Source organism: Barbatula barbatula (genome assembly GCF_947034865.1).
Source record: "Barbatula barbatula genome assembly, chromosome: 5".
Classification (NCBI taxonomy): domain Eukaryota; kingdom Metazoa; phylum Chordata; class Actinopteri; order Cypriniformes; family Nemacheilidae; genus Barbatula; species Barbatula barbatula.
The window spans coordinates 9,835,579-9,858,707 of record NC_136769.1 but is presented as its reverse complement, the minus strand read 5'-3'; the positions used below and the strand labels follow the sequence as shown (position 1 = coordinate 9,858,707).

General features: G+C 38.7%; 2 protein-coding genes across 3 annotated transcripts in view; both read right to left on the bottom strand.

Annotated features, from left to right (window-relative positions):
- LOC306894514 (inactive phospholipase C-like protein 2) overlaps positions 1 to 10,078 on the bottom strand; it is a 40,219-nt gene extending 30,141 nt beyond the window's left edge. The window contains exon 1 of the mRNA XM_079457142.1: positions 9,341 to 10,078. Within this exon, the coding sequence (XP_079313268.1) occupies positions 9,341 to 9,646 (306 nt within the window). The 5' untranslated portion in view covers positions 9,647 to 10,078. The remainder of the gene's footprint in view (positions 1 to 9,340) is intronic.
- A 4,752-nt stretch (positions 10,079 to 14,830) lies between these two features.
- The window catches only part of stat5a (signal transducer and activator of transcription 5a), a 57,243-nt gene continuing 48,944 nt past the window's right edge, over positions 14,831 to 23,129 (bottom strand). For both annotated transcript variants that reach the window (XM_079455524.1, XM_079455525.1), the window contains exons 15-20: positions 20,803 to 20,897; positions 19,976 to 20,118; positions 19,090 to 19,245; positions 18,895 to 18,946; positions 18,198 to 18,302; positions 14,831 to 16,941 (exon numbers count right to left, since the gene is read on the bottom strand). In XM_079455524.1, the coding sequence (XP_079311650.1) occupies positions 16,818 to 16,941; positions 18,198 to 18,302; positions 18,895 to 18,946; positions 19,090 to 19,245; positions 19,976 to 20,118; positions 20,803 to 20,897 (675 nt within the window). In that variant the 3' untranslated portion in view covers positions 14,831 to 16,817. The remainder of the gene's footprint in view (positions 16,942 to 18,197; positions 18,303 to 18,894; positions 18,947 to 19,089; positions 19,246 to 19,975; positions 20,119 to 20,802; positions 20,898 to 23,129) is intronic.

Sequence of the window (23,129 nt, the reverse complement as noted above, 5' to 3'; positions counted from 1 at the left end):
TATTAGTCCAAGATGACTTGGATCAAATCAAACACTTACCATGAAATTAGTCTGAAAGTATCTGGATACTCTTTCTACTGAAGATAAAGTGTGTGAAGGAAAGAAAAGATAGAACTTAAAGGGATCTTTCACCCAAAAATGAAAATACGGTCATCATTTACTCACCCTCAGATTGTTCCAAACCTGTATAAATGTCTGTGTGTTCTCCAAAACAATGTCAGATCTGGCCCCCCACTGACTCCCTAATTTGGGAGTCAATGGGGGGCGAGACCTGAAATTAAGAAAAATGTCTACCTGTGTGTTCAGCAAAACAAAGACATTTATACAGGTTTAAAACAATCTGAGGTTGAGTAAATGATGACAGTATTGTCATTTTGGGGTGAAGTATCCCTTTAACTCACAAACTAATATCGATAATCTAAAAAATAGCATGAAGTCAAAAAGGATTTGGAATTAAGACTTTGTGTAGAATTGTAAACATTTGATAAAAACATAATTACATTTTTATCCATGGAAATCAACGTGGACGTGTCTCTCTAATCTGATTTAACGGTATTTATTATCGAATGAATTGTCATTTGTTGACATGACAAACTGTTTCTCCCTCTCAGTTTTCTTATCTCTCCATGTACAAACGACATCTGTCCGAACGTGAGTATTCATCACTTACAAACTAAGGAGAAGATTAACAGATGGTGCGTTTGTGTGCCAAAGGAGGGTCTTGTAACAGGTCACCATTATTGTTTTCCATTCCACACACTACAGATAGATCCGTGGTATAAATTAAAGCAAATTTATAACATATGAGGTGGGTATGCGTATGCAAGTTTGACCACACTACCATATTTTTGATAACGTCCTAACATAGTGTGACATATGCCAAACATTTTTCAGGTTAGCAGAATAACAGGCTCCTATGGGGCCATGACACTGACACAATATACGGTATATACACTGGTAAAACATTTATTTTAATGGATATTTGAAAAATAAGAAAGGGACCATATTAAAATAAATATAAAGCGCAGATAAATAAACATACACAATTTGGTTATGTTTTCACTCAGGGACCCTCTTCATAAGAATTGCTGTCATTTTTCAGAGGAGATGGGATGGTGTCATACATCTTTTGCTTTACAAATTGGCACTCAGCTGCTTGTGCCTCAGAGAATCTATTCCAAAGTGTGTGTGTGTGTGTGTGTGTGTGTGTGTGTGTGTAAAAGCACTAGATACAATTCAAGCAGGTCTGTATGACTGTTCCAGTGAGATCACAAAATAACAAACACATTATCAACGAGCATAAACACAGCACACGATCACATACACAAATATGCCTGCAGTCAACATCCCCATCAACAAAACCTCAACTTTTACACTGTTCACACAAAAACACACTACAGATCGAGCTGTTTGGATATGCAACGGAATGCAGCAAAGATTGCCCCAGGATACCACTACGCACACACACGCACGAACACACATTGCCATACAGAAGCTTGACAGGGGGCCGATGAGGCGAGGCTGTTCTGACTCATGAAACAAACAAAACAACAAATTGTCTCATTCAGAAATAAGAGGCAGGACAGGCCAGCTGTGATGATCAGTTCCATTTCTTCTCACCTCCTTTCTTCAAATATTTTCTGTTCTATTTATTGTGACATAAAACAATTGCCTTATACAATATCTGTCATCCAAAAAACACGGTCAGGTTAATATTTTGTGTGTTACCATGTGGGCGGGGATAGGAGCTTCAATGATTCAACTTTTGAACCAATCACGATACTCACTCCACTCTGTTCGAAATGTGTAGATAAATAAATTGCTTTTTTCAAAGTGAGAATATATTTGTACTGTAAGGATGAACAAATTGAACAAATCGTTGATGTCATTCCGAATGCCCAAAATCACTGTTTGCCAGAAACACTGTACTTTTTTAATGATTAAATAATGTGTTGTCAAAGTTGAAAATCACTTTTTAATACCTTTAAGGGTTTGATATTTGCAAAATCCAGTGACAAACATAAAGGGTGACTAATCATTATGATTTAAAAGATTGTGAATAAATTGAATTGAATAAAAATAACAAAACATGTTCCAAAGGTTTCAGGAAACAAGGGGAGACATCGCATTACCACGTATAGGAGGTTAAATACGCTTATCAACATTACACTCTGGCCGTTGATGTTCAGTATGAAGTTAATATTACATACTCAAATGCTTAGTTTCTGTGTGTGTCATTAAGGTCAATGTTTTGGAAATGAAAGTAAAAGCACTAATGGCATGGTTGGTGACCAGTCACTCCCCTCGCTCTCTCTCTCAGCGAATAGTTCTGTAGAAGGCTTTAATGGTCTCATGTGGGTGGCTTTTAATCCCTATTTATCAGCTTTGAGGCCATGTGATATGGGACTGTTGTTGGTCTCAATGATGTAGGCAAAACCTGACCCAGGAGGTGATAGGATGGAGAAGTTTCAAAACAGAGTGGATATGGATAGTTGAAGAATATACCACCATACGTGTATTAAGAATATAAAATAGCATAGGAAAGCTTTATCTTCATTGTTAGTTTTTTCTCCAAAGTTTTGTTGCCATACCATAGGACGCATTACGGTATATTTGTCAACTACCCAGATACAGTATCCTGTTAAAAAGCGAGTGTATTCTCGGAGCGCTCAAAATCATACAGTTAACCAAAGACTGTATGCTTCAGTGTGTTGAATATAAATGTCCTGCCTCTAAAATACATCTCTAATGTGTAAAATCATCTTACTGCACTGCTGGAGAGAAGCACACATATGTAAACATGGCTCATAGCACAGCAATTTCTCCAAAAACCCTGAGCAACAGATTGAGTCAACATGACAGCCAAAAACAAGGATGCTATTTCTATTCGCACAAGACCAAATCCTACGCACACAAATGCGTGGGCACATGGCCGAATACACACCGTACACACCTCCTCCACTTTCATGGCACAAGTTTCCATCGTATCAAAGCCATCTGTGTACCACCAGTACTTGCACCTCGCGTAAAGAGACAGAGGGAGGGATGGGAAAAAGTTGGCTCTACCATGTCAGAAAAGCACAGTGCTTATCTACAGCACATTACAATACTCATTTAAAACTTTAATGCGGATGACTTATGGGAAAGCTGACATGTTTATGAGATCTTAGAGGCATTATTTATCTTATATAAATTATTAGCTGATCGTCATAATGTTTGATTTGTGTGGTGGTTAAACTCTGAGACTCTTGGTCTCTTTTTCTAATAAAAACATACACTATTAAAATATTTTCCAACACTTTTTGACTTCATTAATCTGTATGTTTGCATGCTGCCTTGCTTTGAGACGTTTGAACATCCTACAGGTGTTTTTTAATCTCATTAGTTGTTTAAGGTGGAAAAGCAGGGTAGATCTATTACAAATAAAACTGTTGGGTCAGGATGATTTTATGTGGACTGTAGTGTCATGGGAAAATTCAGTGCACTACAGAACAGCGCCAACTACAACATGGGAATTCATTGAAGAAACAAAAACCCTGTCATTATTTACCTACCCTCGTGTCTTCCTTGTGCAAAGTTGTTTTTGTTATTTCTGTATATGAAAACTCTTGTCATTTCGGACCTGTGTGACTTTTTCTTCTCTGCAGAACACAAAAAGATTATTTTGAAGAAAGTTAATATCCCTCACACATTCACTTTTGTGGTATGGACACAAAACCAATGCAGGTGAAGGGGTGCCTGTTAACAACATTCTTCAAAATATCTCCTTTAGTGTTCCGCAGAAGGAAAATCATACTGGTTTGCAATGCACATTTGATTTAAGGATGACATACCATTTCTTAGGTCTGTAAACTAAGCGCAGTAATATGACTTCCATAAAGCAAAGAAGCGCTGCTTCAAATGCAGATGAAGCTACATGTAAACAGACATTGAGGAGATCTACAGGTAGCCTACAGCAAAGGATAAACTGTTTTTCCAAGCATGCAAAAACCACAAACACATAATGCAGTAACACAAACTGCAATGTGCTGATACCTACTCTCATTTCCTGTTAAATCTTTTTCTTAGAAGATTTGAGAGCCAGCCAACTTCCTCAATGCCTCATGTGCTCATCCAGGCGAGACTTTGTCATGTGACAGAAGCATGAGGTCAAAATGCAGAAGCACTGAGCTGTCTAAGTAAACAAACCAATCAGTCAGAACAATAGCTTGGGATTAAAAGAAAGATGATAAATCCGTTCTTTACAGGGACTCTCTCGCTCTTTCTTTCATGCCGTTTATTCACTAAAACCTTAATTTCATTTCACTTTTTTTGGACAGATACAGACAGATACAATTATGAACGCATGTTGAACCATCACATTGATTAATAATTTACAAAGATTATAAACTATTTAAAACACTTGCAGAGACGAAAGTCTAACTTTATATGGTACATTAAAAGGATACTTCACCCTCAAAAAAAGAGATATTGATAATTGTTGGTAGCGCCACAAATTTTAATCAGTTATTAATCCAACACTGGCACAAAGAACATAGCCTGACAACAATTGCTGCAAACAGCTCCTGCCTCCTCAGTGATGTCATGGTGGTAATTTGAAGTATGTGATGTACTTGGATTTGGACAGAGGGTCTCTCGAAGAAACACCACCAGAAACTGGACCTTCCGCCAACTGACCTACTGCTGCCAGGAGCGGTTTGGAAAGAAAGAGAAGGTTTCTTGAATTACCTTCCATTCCCTTCTTGCTGGAAACAAATAGTGGAAGTGCACAATGATCAGAGATTTCAATGGATATATAATCTACTTCTTTTCAGATAAAAAGCTACAGACATATACAGACAAGAGCAAAAAGACTGCAGTACTGAAGGTGTAAACTACACAAGTTAATTTATTTCTAGGGCACTTCTAACGTGTTCTTAAAACTTTAAGCGAGAAATAATGCAGTCGAATTGGCATTATTTTACATTTACTGCAAAAATTGCTTATTTGCTCATTTTGATGAGCTGAAGTAAAAAAAATAAGTGCTCAGACTGATCCCTATAAGATAGAAACCCCATATGACCCCTATAAGAAAGATAACACATCTGCTTTTCATCAATTAAAAACGTTTCCCACAATAACGTTGTAGTCAGGGCATGTACCAGAAAGGTCTAACTGCCAAAGCTAATAAGCCAAACCTTCATCCCCTGGCTCCAATAATGGTCTACTTATTACACACTTAAAATGTACTTCTGCAATAGCATCAAAATATGTATTTATTACGAATTGCCGCTAAAACTTTCATGCTAATGTGAATTATCTCAGACAACATCCAGCTAACACACACCAGATGCAGGCAGCATGAGTGAGAAAAACAGTGTCATTGGAACACTCTCTCACGCTTCAGCTGCAGCCAAAGTATCCCGTTTCATCACAGCCGCTCGGACTTATGGGATATCAGACAGAACGTAGAAGTTTGACAGAACCATTTCCTGGGGGGGGGGGGGGGGGTTAGGGGTGCGGGGAAACACTTCGATGGGGGTTGAGGGGGACTGAGAAGAGAAAGAAAGAGAAAGAAGGGTCCCAACTGCAATCTGGGACACATGAGGTCATTTCTGGGAAGAGGAGAGACAGCATGGGCAGATTTCACACTATTCACAACACACTTACAGATGCCCTCTCTATCTCTTCCTCTATGAATATAAGAAAACTGGTGTGCTGATGATGCATAAACGGAAAGATGTCAGAAAAAAGTGTGAAACAGCTGGGGAGAATGCTCATTTATATGTATAATGCATGTATGTATAATAAATATAAACTATCTATTGTAATCATTGTTTCATTTAGGTGACTCCTAGTTTAACACCTTTATATCCTGACCCGTACATTTTTAAAGTTCCATCAGTGTGAGAATTTATTTATTTTAAAGTACAAAGAATTCTATGTTATTCTCTATAGGACACATTCCATATAAAAGTGTGTATAATAATTTGAATATGACACAAAAGTAAATTCAAGGCATGTCTATTCAAAATATTTCATTTAACATACATACAAACACACATATGTAAAAACAATTATGTACAAATACCCCACACAAACATATTCACAAACACAGATACAAAACATGTGATTTGAATATAAATCCAAGATTATTTTGAGACTTATCAAACACAACATCTGTTTGGTCATAAAACTCCATGACTAGACAAAACTTCTGATGCCTTTGCAAGGCGTATGTGTGAACTCTAGAGAGCAGTGACCCAGATTCCCATCATAGTCTATGTGTGTCTTCCAAATGTCACTTTCGTATGAAATTTTTACTGACATTGTACATGGACTGAGAGACACTTTACAAGCCAAACCTCATTACATGTAGTTTGCATGTGTGTGTGTGTGTGTGTGTGTGTGTGTGTGTGTGTCTGTCTGCGTGCGCGCTTATATAGTGAGTGTGTTGTGTGGAGTGTTTTATGTGTGGGTGTGTCTGAATCTATGTGTCTGTCTTCTGTGTTTTCACCTTTTTTGTTTTTACTTGTATAACCTTATATGTTTTGCTTATACTCAATATGTTTTCTTGTACAGCTGCTTTGTAACAATGAAAATTGTAAAAAGCGCTATATAAATAAAGTTGACTTGACTAGAGCAGGTGAGGTGACGCTCCGCATAAAATATAGCGCAGTCCTATGACTTAAGGTCATGTCACATTTATCAGAGGCTGATACACACATGTTCCTCGAATAATTCTAATCAAAACTAATCACGACCCTTAGAAAAACATACAACTTGACTGACAACGATGAAATATCGACTAGCACCAATTTTCTGTCTACTGTTCCTGAGGCTTTTTAATGAAGTTATAAAATCCTCAAATACTTTTTCGCTATAAAAAGTTGCCATCCAAACTCTATTGCTTTATTATGATATTAATGTTAACGTTGAATTACTTACATTTAATATTGCAACATCCCAGAGGAAAATTTTATTGGTCAGAGGTTACTCTCTCATAGCTCAGGGAAGTTAATGGATTTATGATTCATTTCGGTATCGACTTTATCTCAGATGTTCCATCTAAAACCTCTTTAGTAGAAAATAATAGACACAAAAGACACCATTTTTGATTGTTATGGAATTATACAATTAATGTAAATAGATTTGCTGTCCTGGAGAAAGAACAATATTATAATACATTAAAAAGATTAATTTTCTAATGAGATTGAAAAATAGCCTACAACCACGATCCTGTCATTTCTCAATGTCATAATTCAGATAACATTTGATCAACACCAACTCAATCATAAACATCAGATTTGCTATTGGTAATCAGACACATTTTGTCACATATGTTTGTACCCCACGGCCTGATTTCACCTCTGTTAGTTTGCCAATATACAGATGACTATACTTTGCTACAGTCAGGATATTTTTTTGCATTTGTCATTGACATTTGTACAGTTTAACAGCGTTTCATTGGATTAAATGCTCCTGTGTTCAGGCAACCAAACAAACAACAATGCAAACATTTTTTCCATCTCTCTCTCTCTCTGTCATCGAATTATTGATAAAAACCACCCATCGCTATTCACTGGCTAGAGATATGATTTCTTCAGAAAAATGGTGAACTTATTACAAACATAAATGTGACGAAAAATTGTCTCCTCTTTACTTCTAATATGTATTTTACAAAATGTTGAAACATTGTATCAGTGTTTCACAAGCTATTGTGTCCTCCCATTTTTAAGTCACTTTAGATAAAAGCATCCACTAAACGCTTTAAGGTCAATGTCATTTGTTTTTCGAGCCACTAACTCAGGCTTGTTTTTTAGTGTGATGTCAGAATCAGAAGCATTCGTGTCAGACATCTCCGCAGTTACCACTGTCAATCATAATTCCCTGGAGCCTGCTGCTGTCTGTCACTTCTGCACATATTATAGTGTGGTGATGGGTCAAGCTGGTTAACTAATCATCCAACCACCGACTAGCCCATGAGTGAGGATGACTATTAAGTGTGCTGACCGTTAAATCATCTTTGAGGGTTGCACTTTAAATTCATCTGCTTTACATTTCAAGTGCACAATTTGATGGACAACTACGGCTGTTGCATCGTGTCTCAGGCCTTTTTTGAAGGATGCTCACAAAAAATAGACATAAGAAGAGGTGAGAAGAAATAAAGCGAGACAGATTCTGCTCTCCTGTGCTTTGGCCCTGGGCACTTGGTGTTGAGGATCTGTCGTAGCAAGTCAAACTATGTTGACTGCCATTACTTGGTAAAGTCTTAAGATGAGGTCATATACCCACACACTACACGGCGAGTCAGGACAGCACCTTTAAAACTCTAATCCGAAATCATCCTTAAATCGGGATACGATATATAAATGTGACTCGCCATATGATTATAGGTTACTTGAAGAGTTCATTTGTGTTTACAGAATTACAGATGTACGTCTCTTTACTTCTGAGCTGCTGACCTTTCACAAAAGCCCAACAAATGTATACAAAAATCCCCAGATTATACTCGAATGCAGTTCTTTTTTTGTCACAACGCCTCTTATATGGTTGCCAAGACACCTACACAGTCACACAGGAATTTGATAAAGCGAGGGAACGGGAGAGTACCATGCTGTTTCGTGTCAGTTGCTAAGCAGAAAGAATCAACCCCAAAGACAATTCAACATTCAACTCCTCATTAATCTCAAAAAGATGCAATAACCCACAACAGCACATCAACTACATCCACCCCAGCTGAGGTTTGTTTTGTGTCTACACCTCATCATAGGGCCATTCGGACATGCTGTCCTCAAACTTTGACAGTTTTTTCCTTCATCCAAAAATGAACATGACAAGTTCTGCGATTTCAAACGCTGTTTTGTTTTGACATGTCACACTAATGGTTACTTCGCTGTCAGGTGTCAACTGATCGATTACATGGAGTTATTGATCCAACACAAAGATCATGCGTCTCGTGTTGACGTCTGTTAAAATCCATCCGTTTGCTGGGTTCAGACTCAAAAGAGCCTTTAACCTTTAATGAATTACCTTTTCTACTTACAGTTGGACAGATGTCCTTCAGTCAGCCGATTGATGTGCACTTCAGCAATCCTTTATTAATGAGGGATTCAAGGGGAATGTGGGTAATATGTTTTCCTAAAGGGTACTCAAAACCTTGTCCTGAGCTCTCCTAGACAGCACTGTAAGTCAGGATGTCCATTGACATCGCACATAATGTTCAGACATCCCACTCATTCATTAAAGCCACAAAACAAACGTGTTCCTAAGGCAGTGATTGGTTGCATCGGGAAGCATGCGGGATTTAAATCGCTGCAGTGCTCTTAAAGTCAATCACGACGTGATAACACTCACTAACCTTCATAATACCGCAAGGTGGATTCCCGGTGCCCGCGCACCTCTCCGCAGAACTGTCACGATTCCGTGTACCGATCCGTGGACTGCTGTGTTCCCTGTACCGTCCGTTAGCGTACAATCCCTCGGCCCCGTACGCCGGGTGGCCGGCGGCGGAGGCAGCCCCGGAGACGTCCAGGTATGCGTGCGTCCTCGTGGTGTAGGTGTCGCCGGTGCTCAGCGCTGCTGCCGCCGTCACGTCCCGGGTCGGAGTGGTCGCGAGCTCGTACAAGGGTCCCGCCAAAGATTCAGAAGCCTGGGGCTCAGCCATCGTCAACTCTCACGGTAGCTAAACCGAACAACTCGCCATTAAAGTGAGCGAGTCTGTGATTTTAGGAGCCCGCCGTGAGACGAACGGCCATTTGAGCCCCGTACGTGCCCGTGGGCGCGAGAGAAACCGTAAGATCCATGAAAGGAGACGGCACCGCGCGTGCTCTAACAGCCGGGGTGGTGAATAGATTGTGCGGGCGGATGGATTCAAACTCCCCTCTTCTCCCTCCCCTCTTCTCTCTCTCTCTCTCTCTCTCTCTCTCTCTAACACCCCCTCTCTCTCCTCCCTCTTCAACCCCCCCCCCACCTTTCTCTCCTCCCTCTCTCCGTCCTCCACCCCCCCTCTCTCTCCTCCACTGGCTCACTGGCCCGGGTTCTTGCGGAAAATAAAGCACACAGATGGCGCTCGCACCGTGTTCCGCCGGCTGTCAGCAGTGGGCGTCCGTAACTACCGAGATAATGCAGGGTTATGAGGGCCAATTAGCCTCGTTCTGTCCGATGATCGCCAGACGCCCGGTAAGCAGCGAGAGAAGGATTTCCGCTCTCTCACTTCACTGTCTGCACGCACGCACTCATGTCCCTGCTGCCCTCCAAGCGACTGTCCCAAAGATGACTGAAGATGCTTTGTGACCGGCTCATTCGGAAAGTCAAGTCTTGCCACCAGATTTGCAAACTATCTATATCTCTCATAACCAGAAGCCAGAGACAAAATCATATTTACATAACGATGTTTTCAAAGCGTCTCGCTGAAACCTGATGAAGAACAAATGTTTGTGTGCTTGCAATGAAACAAATAATTGCATATAATCATGTAACTTACGCAATTATAAATATACGATAGCCTATACTTATCAGAGCCATATAAGAGATAGTTCACCCAAAAATATTAATTCTTTCATCGTTTAATCATCCTTAACACAGAAAAAGATTTGGAAGAATGCTTGTAGCCAAACAGTTTTGCCCACCATTGCCTAGGAATTACAATGGAAGTCAAAGGTCCCCGAAATATCTTCTTTTGTGTTCAACAGAACAAAGAAATTTATAACGCAATTTTATCCCACTTATGGTAGTCAATGGTGGTTAAGTATTGTTTGGTTACAGGCACTCTTCCCAATATCTTTCCCATTGTTCATCAGAACAAAGACATTTATACAGCTTTGAAACATCTCGAAGGTGAGCAAAAGATGACCGAATATTTGTTTTTGGATGAACAGTCCCTGTGAATGGCCGTATGTGAAGTTGATCAACTTTAAGCATGTTTTAGCAGTGGGGTTGTCTCTTCCATAAAAAAGTTGAACCGGGCCTCTGCCATATTCTGAGACCATTGAAATGAACCTGAAAAGTAAAGGTCATTTTGACTGCATTATAGAGTTTCTTGCATAAGATTGTATGCATTGCATATTGGCAGTTTGTCGGATTCAAAAAACAAACATGGCTATTATCCACACATTAGCTAATGTTGGTTCGAACCCACAGAAGGGGGAAATATTATACAGTCAAATAACATCCCCCCAGAAGAGCCAAATCGCATTAGCTGGTGAAGGCATGATAGAAATCATATGCTGCTCTGGCCAAACAGCCATTAGCATGATTCATCATTTCCAGACTGCAGCAATCAAATGCCAAACTGGGGCATTAAAAACAGACAAGAGTAACAGCCCAGAACCGGGCTATTAACAGCTGACCGGAGCTGAGCGGACCTCTCCCGCAGTTTGTGCCCTGCTTTACTGCATGCTAATCGTGCCACCAGCCTTCACCATTCAGAGAGATCTGATGCTGGTGCTCATATCATTTAAAGTATGTTTTTTGCAAAGACATAATCTGTCTCCAGAGTTTCACATGTGATGTTTTCGTAATCTTTTGGCAAGACCTCTTTCTGACCCTACTGCCGAAACTTTCTTGAAAACTGTGTGAACGATGAGGAAACTGAAGTCCGTAATTCTCTCAGCAAGATCAGCAGATGCCATCAAAACAGTGCCTGGGAGCTGTTTCATGAGAATCTGTTTGCTTGCCTGAGTTGCTGTAATGTTTCTCTTCACAATGAAGCCCTTCTTTTCAAATAAGGATTAAAAAACGCTTCAGTTTCATCCACGTTTTTCTTTCTTGTGTTGATTGAGGACAGTAGCCTTGCCATGACCCCAACATGTCCTTGGAGATGTCCTGCCGTTGGTTTTTAAGGAGCATTGCACTGATTCGTTAGTTCTCTGGAAAATCACACGATTTATCGAATGGTATGGCAGTCTGTGTGTGTTTGACAGCAACACAGAGAGAATACTGAATAGGGATTAAAACAAGGAGATGGGGAATCAGACAGACCTTCATGTATCTCAGAGAGAAATGGTGAATGAAAAAAGTAAAATAATAAATTTCCCATTAGAGATTCCTCCAGCAGTCTGCAGTTTACTTAGTGTGTCTCAGGAGTTAAGTAGAGAGAAAGGACAAACAGGAGATGAGATGCTTTTATAAGCATACTGTTACTTAAAATACATTATTCAGAAGAGAGAGAGATAGACATATAATTCAAAACCCATCAGTATGAATTTGTTGAAACATGGTAATAAGTAAGATAGCGGATGCTGGTTGCTTTGATGTCTTGTTTGGTAAATCATGGGTTATACATTTCTAACTGAAACAGGAAGTGCATCAAATATCCATCGCCTGATTCAAAAACACATCTAATATTGTCTCCACCCAGAGACCCGCATGCAAAGATTCATTCAAAACATAATGCTAAACATTTACATATGAAAATAATGCCATCCAAAGCATTATTACTTTACAAATTCATGCCACAGGCTGCAAATAAGATTAAGTGGCAATCATAAGAATACTTTAAAAAAACACGCTAATGGGTCTTTATGTAAAAATGTATAATCAAAAGAGATTGAAATGACAATTACTGTCTTTTCAAAAGTTATTAGTATATCATTTCATATCATGACTTGTAATATTATCGCATTAAAGTAGCTACAGCAGAGATGGTTCCAGGGGGACCATAAGATTTTGCGGCATTTTACGAATTATAGAAATTTGTCGTAGATTTTATGCAACCAAACATCCGAAAATATCCACCACTTATGTTCCAGCATTTTGGTTTATTAAAATGATAAGTTTAAAATGGTATGTCTTTATTTGGGGGGCCACAAAGCGATGCAATCTACACAAAGGGGGCCTTACAGCGTAAAAGTTTGAGAACCACTTTGCAACAGTAGGCTATACCGTCGGCCTACTAATGAAAAGCAAAAGTGTAAATGAGAAAGATGAAAAAGAAAACAACAAAAGTGTTGTTTCCTGTAAGCATCTGCTTTTCTGGTAAGATTGTCATCCGTTCATCACAGAATCAGGAATCGAAAGCCACTTCAGACACTTAGAAAAAAAACAAGAAGGCTTTAGACTAACAATAATTCAAAATTAATAATTAGAAAAAATAACTTCAATATGATATGTTATCTTTCCAAACGTTATAAAGAAAATTGTGAAAAGTCGCCTGCACGATTATGACATAAGAGATGAGAGCAATGACGGCGCAATACAGGTCAGAGCGGACTGCTGAAGACACCCCCAAAATATCATAAAATTGCTGTCAGCTGGTGATTCAGCGCCATCTTGTGGTAAAAAGGGGAATCTTTATTTTGCGACCTCTAGTGTGCGTGCGTGTAAAAATACGATTTACGTATTGAGCTTCAAACTTAAAAACGCCCTGCAGAATCTAGTTTTATTGAGCGCTTTCTTAATGTGCATTGTTTTAGGCAACTTTACAAAAAAAAGGCCCTTACACTCCAAAACCTCAACAGCTTTGTGTTATATAATAGCCTATAATGTCAAATATAAACCAGTGTCGGAGCAAAAGTGTTGTTCTAAAGTGAAAACCATGCATGTGGTCTAAACAAAAACATGAAAATCCATGTCATGAATTTTGCGAGTCACTGTATTTATTTGCTCCGCAGTACATTAGCCCTCCATTAGGTCAGGCTGCGGATCACCTGACTATCCAAATTTACGCTCCATTCATTAGTGCAGTGAACACTTGACATACGGCTTTTCTCCACACGGGTTTATTAAGCACAGGTTTCGGTCTCCAAGCAACAGATGCGCTGTTTCCTTAAGCACTTTTCCCTTCACAATTAGACACACAAAACATCATCTGACGGTCAATTTGAATAAATGATAGGCCTGCTTTACGCATTTCTCTGGGAGGACAGATTGTACAGACTGCTGCAGCGCTTTGCTCTGTTCGTTTGGTCAATAATTAATTCGCTCAATGGTGCTGCGGATCAAAAGCCACAGAAATGCTTTAATAAACTTTCACCAAAAGAGGGAGGAAATGCACTTCTAGTCTGTATCCTACTGTCTGAAACGAAAACAAAAACATCAGGAAGTAAAGTGAACCATGACCACATAAAACAGTGAACCGTAGGCCTATATTAGAGCGATTATTCTACAGTAGTACAGCACATTAGGCTAAAATAGGTGGATAGTAAATTTGATAAAACACTATATATTTTTTTGAATTTTTGTCTACAAACATCATGTGAGATTATAGTAAATTTGTGGTGGTTACCATGTTTTAGTCCTACTACCAACAATGCAACACGTTTTATTTTTTTTAAAGAAAAAGAGTATTATATTGTGACTCCTCATACACAGCCGTATTTGTGAAACATCATCTCACACTCACTGAATAGACTGAACGTCATATTCCAGTCATTACCTGACAGTTTTTAAAAACTGTCAACTTGATTTTGTGAGTGAGCCAATATGAGAACACGAACAAGAACAAAACAGTCCTATGATGTGGTTTTGGTACTGAAACAAACATAACACATATAATAATCATCAAACCGGTTAATGATAGTGTTGTGACACTAGGGGAATTTTTGGTATGAACATGCAATTTGAAGTTGTCATGCTGCCAACATTTTTTCTCATAACCTTCAGAAGAATTATCCATAGGTGTGTTACTTTATATAGAGCATGAACTGCATATCTGACTTGGGTTCGTCACTTTACATTGAGAAACATTTCATTCAGGAAACTTTGAACGTCTGGAAAAATCTGGAAAACCGCTCCGAGAACTGCTTCACAGCTTTAACTGTCCAAAACTTGGACACCGCGGGATTGGGTTTTCAGATGCAACGAAGGAGATTATCAAAGAAGAGAATGAAATTCGCAGTGGAGCCCAAATTATTAAAAAAAAAACTTTATCATTTCAATTGACGAACACAACACAAGCACACACACACACTCACGCGCACACATTGACACTTACAGCGTGAAAGATTCTACACAACATGACAGATCATTTAGAAAAAAAAGGGACAATAAAAATCACACAGCTTCCTATTGTTTGTGTTTCTGCAAAGAAAGAGAGAGAGCGAGAGAGGACAAAAGGAAACTTAAGAAACTAAGATCCAAACAAACCATTGATTATGATACAGGCCTATTTCATTCAGATAGATTTGAAGGCAACAAACTAAAGAGACAGTTCAGCATAACCATTGTCTCCATAAGACTCACACATGATATTTCAAATAGTCAAGCCATACAATAACTTTGTGTGAAAAACAGACACACATCAAGTATTTATTCACTGAAATCCTGATCCTTGAAATTGAACAACTAAACACTAAAAATAACCCATTTTGCTTTCCATGAAATTGTTTTGGGAATTGACAGACAGACAGGCTTAACAGTTCCTTTAAGAACACGTTGTCACTTTTAGTGTCAATGTGAAAGCTCGGATGAAAATTACAACAAAACTACAGAGCAACAAAATGTACGTCCTATTGCTTTCCCCTCTGATAATGGATGACGTTTTTGGGCATAGCAGAAACTGATTTTAGGTTTTAAGGGCCTTCAACTGCTGACATGAGAAAGAAAAAGCTACACAGTTGCATTAAGCTTCCACAATAATAAAATAGAAATATGATAACTAAATATAAATTCATATATACTGAATATATGCACTTTTGCTGGTTAGTTTTAATAAGAATTTTTATTTTACATCAAGTGTGTGTGTCGACGTCCTGAGTGGGCAAGGCTTCATGTAAGGAAATGTGTTTACATGCACGTCGATAACAAGTAACATCGAGAAAGGCTTAACCTATATGATGGCCAGCATATGAGCAGCATGTGTAACCATGACAACGGGGATCTTGTTTTGCACGTTCAGAGAGAAGCACGAGGACAGATGAGGTCAATGCACATGTTGTGTTGATGGAGACGTACAGAGAAAGAAAGAGAGAGTAATGGTCTGACCTGCAGAAAAAACGCCTGCAAATGTCTCCAAGCCTGGACAACCCTTCTAAAACCACCAAAGGTTCGATTGAGATGCTTATTTTTTTTTGCAGCATGTGTAGTGTAGCATGATCAGAGAGGGCGATTTGGTTAGCCGACCCCTCTTTGCCCCCTGTGTGTTTCTGTTGCATTTAAACCTTTACAGCACTCCCCAATGCAGGGGATGAATGAGAGCAGATGCGTGTTTGTTTCTCAGAATCTCTGAGTGACGTTGCTGGTTTAGGAGATGTGTGCATTTCCGGCTAAAAGCAGACAGTAAGGGTTTGACAAGAACCCTTCAACTTGGGGATGCCCGCATGGGTGCTCCAAATATTTACTGCCTTGCAACCTAAACACTCCTTAGTGTAGAGAAGCATTACATTGCAATTGACGCTGTAACAATGATGTCATCTTCTGCAAGAAAGCATTTGTTTAAGAGTGCAAAGGATAATACGCATTTTAGATAATACACTTTAGATGCTATCTTTATATATATTGTTCGATATCTGAACACCTCTCAAATAAAATGACAGTTTTTTCAAAACAATAAGTTCCTTACAGTAGTACATTTCGTTTCGAGGGTCTGCAGACTCGCCTGCAAAAGTTACATTTGGAGAAAAGAGAAATGATTACATGCATTTGCTGCTTTTTTCTACAATACTGTTTGGTGGTATTTTATTACAGGAAGGCTAGTAATATATCGTTATTTCATTAGCATCTTTCTCTTTTTTAAAACAATGTAACAAAGAGGTAAACTGAAAAAAGAAAAGAAACAAAAACAACAGACGCAGAGAAAGAAGCGAAACTCACAAAGACCAACATAAAAAAAAGTGTGTCGAATTAAAACACAGAAAACATTATTTAGAGAAAGAAGTTACAGAGTGAAGGTCAAGAGGTCATGAGTGCTGGCCACTCCACTGGCCCTCCATAGGTCGACGGAGCAGTTCCTCCACGTGTCTAGCTACATCCATGGTGTCGTCCAGATCGAAATCGCCATCAGGGTCAAGCATGGAGTCACCACTGAGAAAGAAGATGAGTCGGGTCACATGTGACTTTTTACACCCCATTTTATCACTTCCATAGTAGGGGAGACCGGGGCAAGTTGTCACACGTATGAATATGAATGTGCATTTCTGTATGGACGCAAACCTTGAAGGCTTGGCTTTAGAAAAGCTATTAAACATCTCCACCACTGTTACCCCAAAAAAGAACATAGCATTTTTTGACCAGATGCATTGCTGTATGGGGTAAGTTGTCACACAGGGATCATGTGTTTATTTTTCAGCAAACAATTATGAAACTGTATAACTGTACAAGATCACAGAGAAACATCCATCCGTTAGCCAGCATGAAGTTGCATTTATACATTGTATTGATAGTGTTTAAGCCACATGACAAAACTTGTAGAAAATGTGACAACTTGCCCCAACCTGAGGTACAGTATGAAAGATACAGTATGTCCTGAGAACACCGCTTAACCTTTGAGTCTCCCTTCATTATACAGTTGACCCTTACCTTAATGTGTGCGAGTGTAGCTGTTGGGTAGACAAGTGAACACAATAAAACCAAAGTAAAAATAAAATGATATTGGAATTTTAGTTTGAAGGACAGAATTCACAAAGTTTGAGTGACACAGGTTTTACCAACATTTGGACTTAAATTCTTTGTCATTAAGATGCAGAGGTGTATACAATTTAAGTATTTTACTCTCAGCGATCAAGTACCTTTAATTTTGTTTTACTTTCATAAATTGTATAGCATGGCATATATCATACTTTTATACTCAACCACATTTGACAAATACATAAAAAATTACATTAAAAGTCAAAGTACTCAAAAATCTTTTATTTGAGTAAAAGAAGTAGATTTTTAATGTACTTAAAATTTTGACATGCCTTTTTACTTTTAATAATTATGAAATTGAGTGGAGTAAACTATAAATGTATGTCATTTTTCCAAAGTAAAAACTCTTTGATAAAGATACTCGATTAATGTACTTGTGTAAAATACTCAAGATGTAATCCTTGTGACAACTAGCCCCGGTCTCCCCAATACAGCAGTTTGAAATGCTTGTGTAGTTTATTGTTGATCAAATATGGTGACTTTGCATATTCTGTGCTGGCTCTGGGGAAAAGCCTTGATTCTTAATGTATAAAAATGTGTTAGTATGCCGCACCAAAACTGATCATTGTAACCATAATCCAGTAAACCATACATTTAATAAACAAACCCACACGTGCAGGAGACGGATCATAAACACAAGTCTGTGTACTCACATGGGAGGATAGAGACTGTAGTTAGGCTGGTGATTGACCGCTGGAGATGCCGCATGGTCCATGTAGGTGGCATTTGCTGCGGGGTCAGGATTAGGTGTTGCAAACCTGTAGTTACAAACAGCCGATCGGTTCATATTACTTGTGATTATGGCAGATGTGTGTAAATATGTGAACAAGGTCTAAATGTTCTCAGACCCTCCTCCCTGTGTCATGCTCTGTCATCCATTTCCAATAAAAAAAAGGACTAAACTAAATGGGTTTAACCTCACCGAAACGAATTCGATCAGCTCTTCAGGGTATTACAAAAGCTCTTAAAATGAAGAACGAGTATGATAATCTCTCTTGTATATGCTGCTGAGAAGAACTAAATTATCAGACTCTGATGATGTATAACTCCCTGCTGAGTCTGACTGGAGTGGACGCCGTGCTAATAAAACTATGGCCTATGGACAATAATGCGGCTAATGAGGCTAACAGAGCTGAGTATATGCTGAAGGGTGGAATGAGACCGACGAGTCTAAGGCTTCCATGGCAACCCATCACTTTCTGCTGAGCTGATCCAGTGCTAATATGCTAGCATGCAATTAAGTTCACGGCTCTGAGAGGACAGGTTATCTTCATGCATAGAATCAAAGATGTAAAGACCTCCACAGAGAGGTCGAGAAAACTCAGTGTGTGTGTGTGCACGTCTGCTTACTCGGGTACTACTTGTTTGATCTGTGGTTTCACGTATCCATCCACTGCTTTCGCTAAAGGGGTAGAAGAAATAAACACATTGGTTCATGGGATTACATTACTCCTAAACTATTCCTCATTGCATAGCTTGAATATGTTTTTCAGTAGTGCCGTTTAGACATTCAGACACAGAAGCATGGAGACAGATGGAGCTTACACAGTGGAGGAGTGTAGTATTTGGAGAAGACCTCGTCTTTGGGCCGGTCGGGAAAGAGGAACAGAAGATGGTTCAGGTCGCTGATGCGATCAGCCAGAGAGCGGATGGAGAAGTCTTTGGTTGTGTACGGCATGAGGTTCCACACCATTCTTTCCCCTACGAAAAATACACGCAGACGTTTGTGGAAGTCTTGGAACAGGTTTAAAGGACCAGCGGATCCAAAATGACATACTCCTCACGCCGCTTCAAACCTAACATGACTTCTTTTGTTGCATGAAAAATTATATGAAAAAAAACTGATGAAAAGATGAACTACTGTATTTTTCAAAAGTGCTGTAATGTTTTTTGTAAAAACATTTTAAAAGCATAAAAAGCGCACCTTCCGACATAATCCCACAAAGGATATCAATACAGTCCATCAATACACTCATCCTCTCGTCATTTCAAACCTATATGACTTTCTTCCGCAGCACACAAATGAAAAAGTTGGTTAACCGAACAGCGCTGGCACCCATTCACTTCTTTTGCATGGACACGAACTTCACAATTTAACAGCATTCTTCTTCCAATGAAAGTCATACAGGTTTTTAATGACAGAAGGATGGGTAAATGATCACAGAATCTTTCACTTTAATGCGCTTGCTGAACCATCAAGATCAGAAATTTGCATTTAATCTGAATGAATTGTACAGTGCTGTGATTCATGTTGTAGTGCAGTGTGGATGGAACATATCATTCATGCAACTACTTCATGCAAACTAACAGTTATTACTGCATCCACTAGAAAGCAACAGGACAGCTTTCTTGACTGAGACAAAATATTGTGAAGTGAAATCATGGTACTGCTGTGCCAACCAACAGCAGTGAAGTGACAAAAACATTCTACCTGCTTTGTTTGGGTTCTCCGCCACCCAGGCTATGGTGATGCCACCGATTTCTGAGTCACTGAAGCGCAACAGGAAGGTTCCGTTGGGTTTGGACATCAGCATGTCCTGAGCCTGCTGCTTATTCACAAAACCAAGTATCGCCCTGCCATACACACATGACCACAAACACACAAAGGCAGAGAAGCTGTTAACTATGTGTACTGTACAGTTTTCCAGTGATTTGTAGAAAGGAAGACTCGAGCAAATAATCCAACTAAATCTTACAATATATGTTTAATGTAGTCTTTTATTCTTAAATAAAATCTCATTTATACGGATCTGAAGGAGACGCTTGCGTGCTTTCTAAACAGAATTGACTCTAGCGTGTTAGAGTTGCCTTTTAAAAATCCCTTTGTAAGCAGTTGCCAATCCCTGGGAACTCTTGTAAAATGCTTTACAACTGGAAACCCAAGGAAAAGCATCTAAAGGTTAACAAAAGCATTTCATTCTTTAGAAATCCCCTCCTCTGCCGGTGCTTTCTGTGTATTCCAGAAATTGCAGGTTGCAAGGGATTCAAAAAATAGTTTTGTTAAGCATAAACAGAAAAGGCTTTCAGAAGACAAATAAAAATATTCTAATATTCATGAAATGGCTATTTTGGAGCTATTCGGATTTTCATGACTTTTCTTCTATTGATGTTGAGTGTAAAAATAAACTGGGGATTTTCTTATTAATAGATCTGTAAAGAGATACAAACATGTGGCATTCGTGGCATTATGATAAGTGTTTGTAGGTGATGTTTATATACTCTCTGTGTACGTTTTTGTGCACATGTGAATAATCTTACCCATCATTCCAGTGAGGTTTCAGATGTTTTTTAGTGAGCTCCATGACACCATCAAACCACTGCCAAAATGTAAAGTTTCGTCCTGGTAAACTCTCCTAGAACGACAAGCAATGATACAGGTTTTACATGTTATAATTTCTAAATAACGGCAGCCTTCAAAATACAATACAGGCTTTATTGATATCTTTTATTAGCAGTTTTCCCAGCATGCAACGGGGCATTAATAATTACTATGGTTGCAAGTTCTGGCCATTCGCCAGGTTCAGTTGGGCTGTTTGCATGATTGTTTTGTCAGGTTTAATAACTTGTTGACAGACACAAAGGTGAAGATTAGAAGGTCAAGAGTGAGGCAAGGCACTGCGTTAAGAGAAGGCTGAGGGCTTATGAAACGTCTGAATGACAGTTTGATCTTAGTCCATTCAGTTTTTAATCACTGAGCCAGGAGCAAAGTCACAGTACTCGGGAGTGAAGATAGCAAGCGTTCCTCTCTACCTCTTTCTCTAATTACTCTTGCTTAGAACAGGGTGTACTTCATCCTGACCATAACATCGCTTTCAACACTTGACGTAAACACAGATAGATGCTCACAAACACCATTTGATGGATCTACACATTATATACCAGAAACAAATGTTCACAGACAGATGCATTGATGAGTCATCCACGTGTCAGAAAAACAGCCAACCATTTACATGTTTTGAATAAGAAAACACAGGTAAATATCTCTTAAACTGAAAAGAGCCTCCCACTTATTGTGCATGAAGGCTATTCTTAAGATCGCACCAGGACATTTTTCATTGCGACATTACGATGATGAATCTAAACCGTCTCAACCGTTTGGTGGACCATCATTAAATAATTCATTAAAAGAATGACATCCGTTTGTGAAAACATGGCACCAGTTTAGAGGAGGTCGATATATATATATTTGTGCTAGAATCTGTTATTCTGTGTATTGAAATAAAATAATTGTAGGAATTTCAATTACTATTTTTCGTTTCTTTTTTAATTATTCAAAATAAAACATGCGTAAATTTAGTGCACCTACCATGATATATAATAACGTTTTGAATGTAAAAATACAATATTTTTCCTATACGGCAGTAATTCAAATAATACGTTGATAATACATTTTAAACAATACATCATTTGAAAACAAAAATATCAAAAAATATATATAAAAAAAAATTCGAGCGAAATGAAGCTACTGCAAGGGAATTTCGGTGCTGCTAGCCATCAGTTTATCCTTTACATAAACTAATCTCATGGAGGCTGTAGCCACACCAAAATATTTTTTTAAATCTTATAAGAGTTTTAAACGGTGAGAGACCACAAACATGATGAGAAAAAATCTTAGATTGAATTATTTTGCTCCTATAATGTGGTGCTGCACACCACACACCTTCGAACAGAGTCCTGGCTGAACACATGCAGAAAATCTCGCGAACTCTCTCGAGACTTCAGAATGAGTTATTTATTATTGCACTGAGAGCTTTGTTTATTATATATGTGTTCAATATAAACAAATGCGTACATATAACCTTTTATGTCAATTTAGAGAAATTGCTCAAGCAGCGTCGTCTAAAGCATTGAAGGTGGCACAGCACTATTATTGTATTGCTACTCAAATGTTGTGGTATTTATGTCTTCACAGTAATTTAAAAACAATATTAATACAGTTTTGTAAAAAAATAGCTGCTGACATTATCACCCGAAAGAGCCCACTGGCTCCACTAGCCTATTTTGGACCAATTTTTTCTGTTCTGCTTTAAAGCATCCGCACATTCGGACTCCAACCACTACCGTCACTTGCTCATAGCCAGGTTTTATTGAAATGATTTGCAATTGCGATGATAGTGTTTGTAATGGTTGCAAAACGTTTTTTTTTATCGGAAACTGTGGTGCAACACCCTGTTGTGATGATGCAAGAGTTGAACTATGGCAGCTGAGAAGGCCATTCTTTGTGAAGAATTTTCGGAGGCGTATAAAACCAGTAAAAATACTGCAAAAAACAGGTCTTCTAATATCTTCAATTGTTGCGTATACCGAGCTGCAGCTGACACATTTATAGACTGTACTTGGATGCATTTTACGAGCTGTCTCTTTAATACTGCGTGGGTTATATACATGTTGCTGCCGATTGGGCTGACATTCTTGACACACCCACAAAACAAGAGAAAACGTAGCTCAAACTGATTTTACATTTCTTGGTAAATTATTACAAAAATAGTGTCACAATGTAAATAATGTTGAATTGATTTTTTCATTGTTTGTTTCGGATAAAATATGATCCAAATATGTTTCATGAGATTCACCACCATGTACAG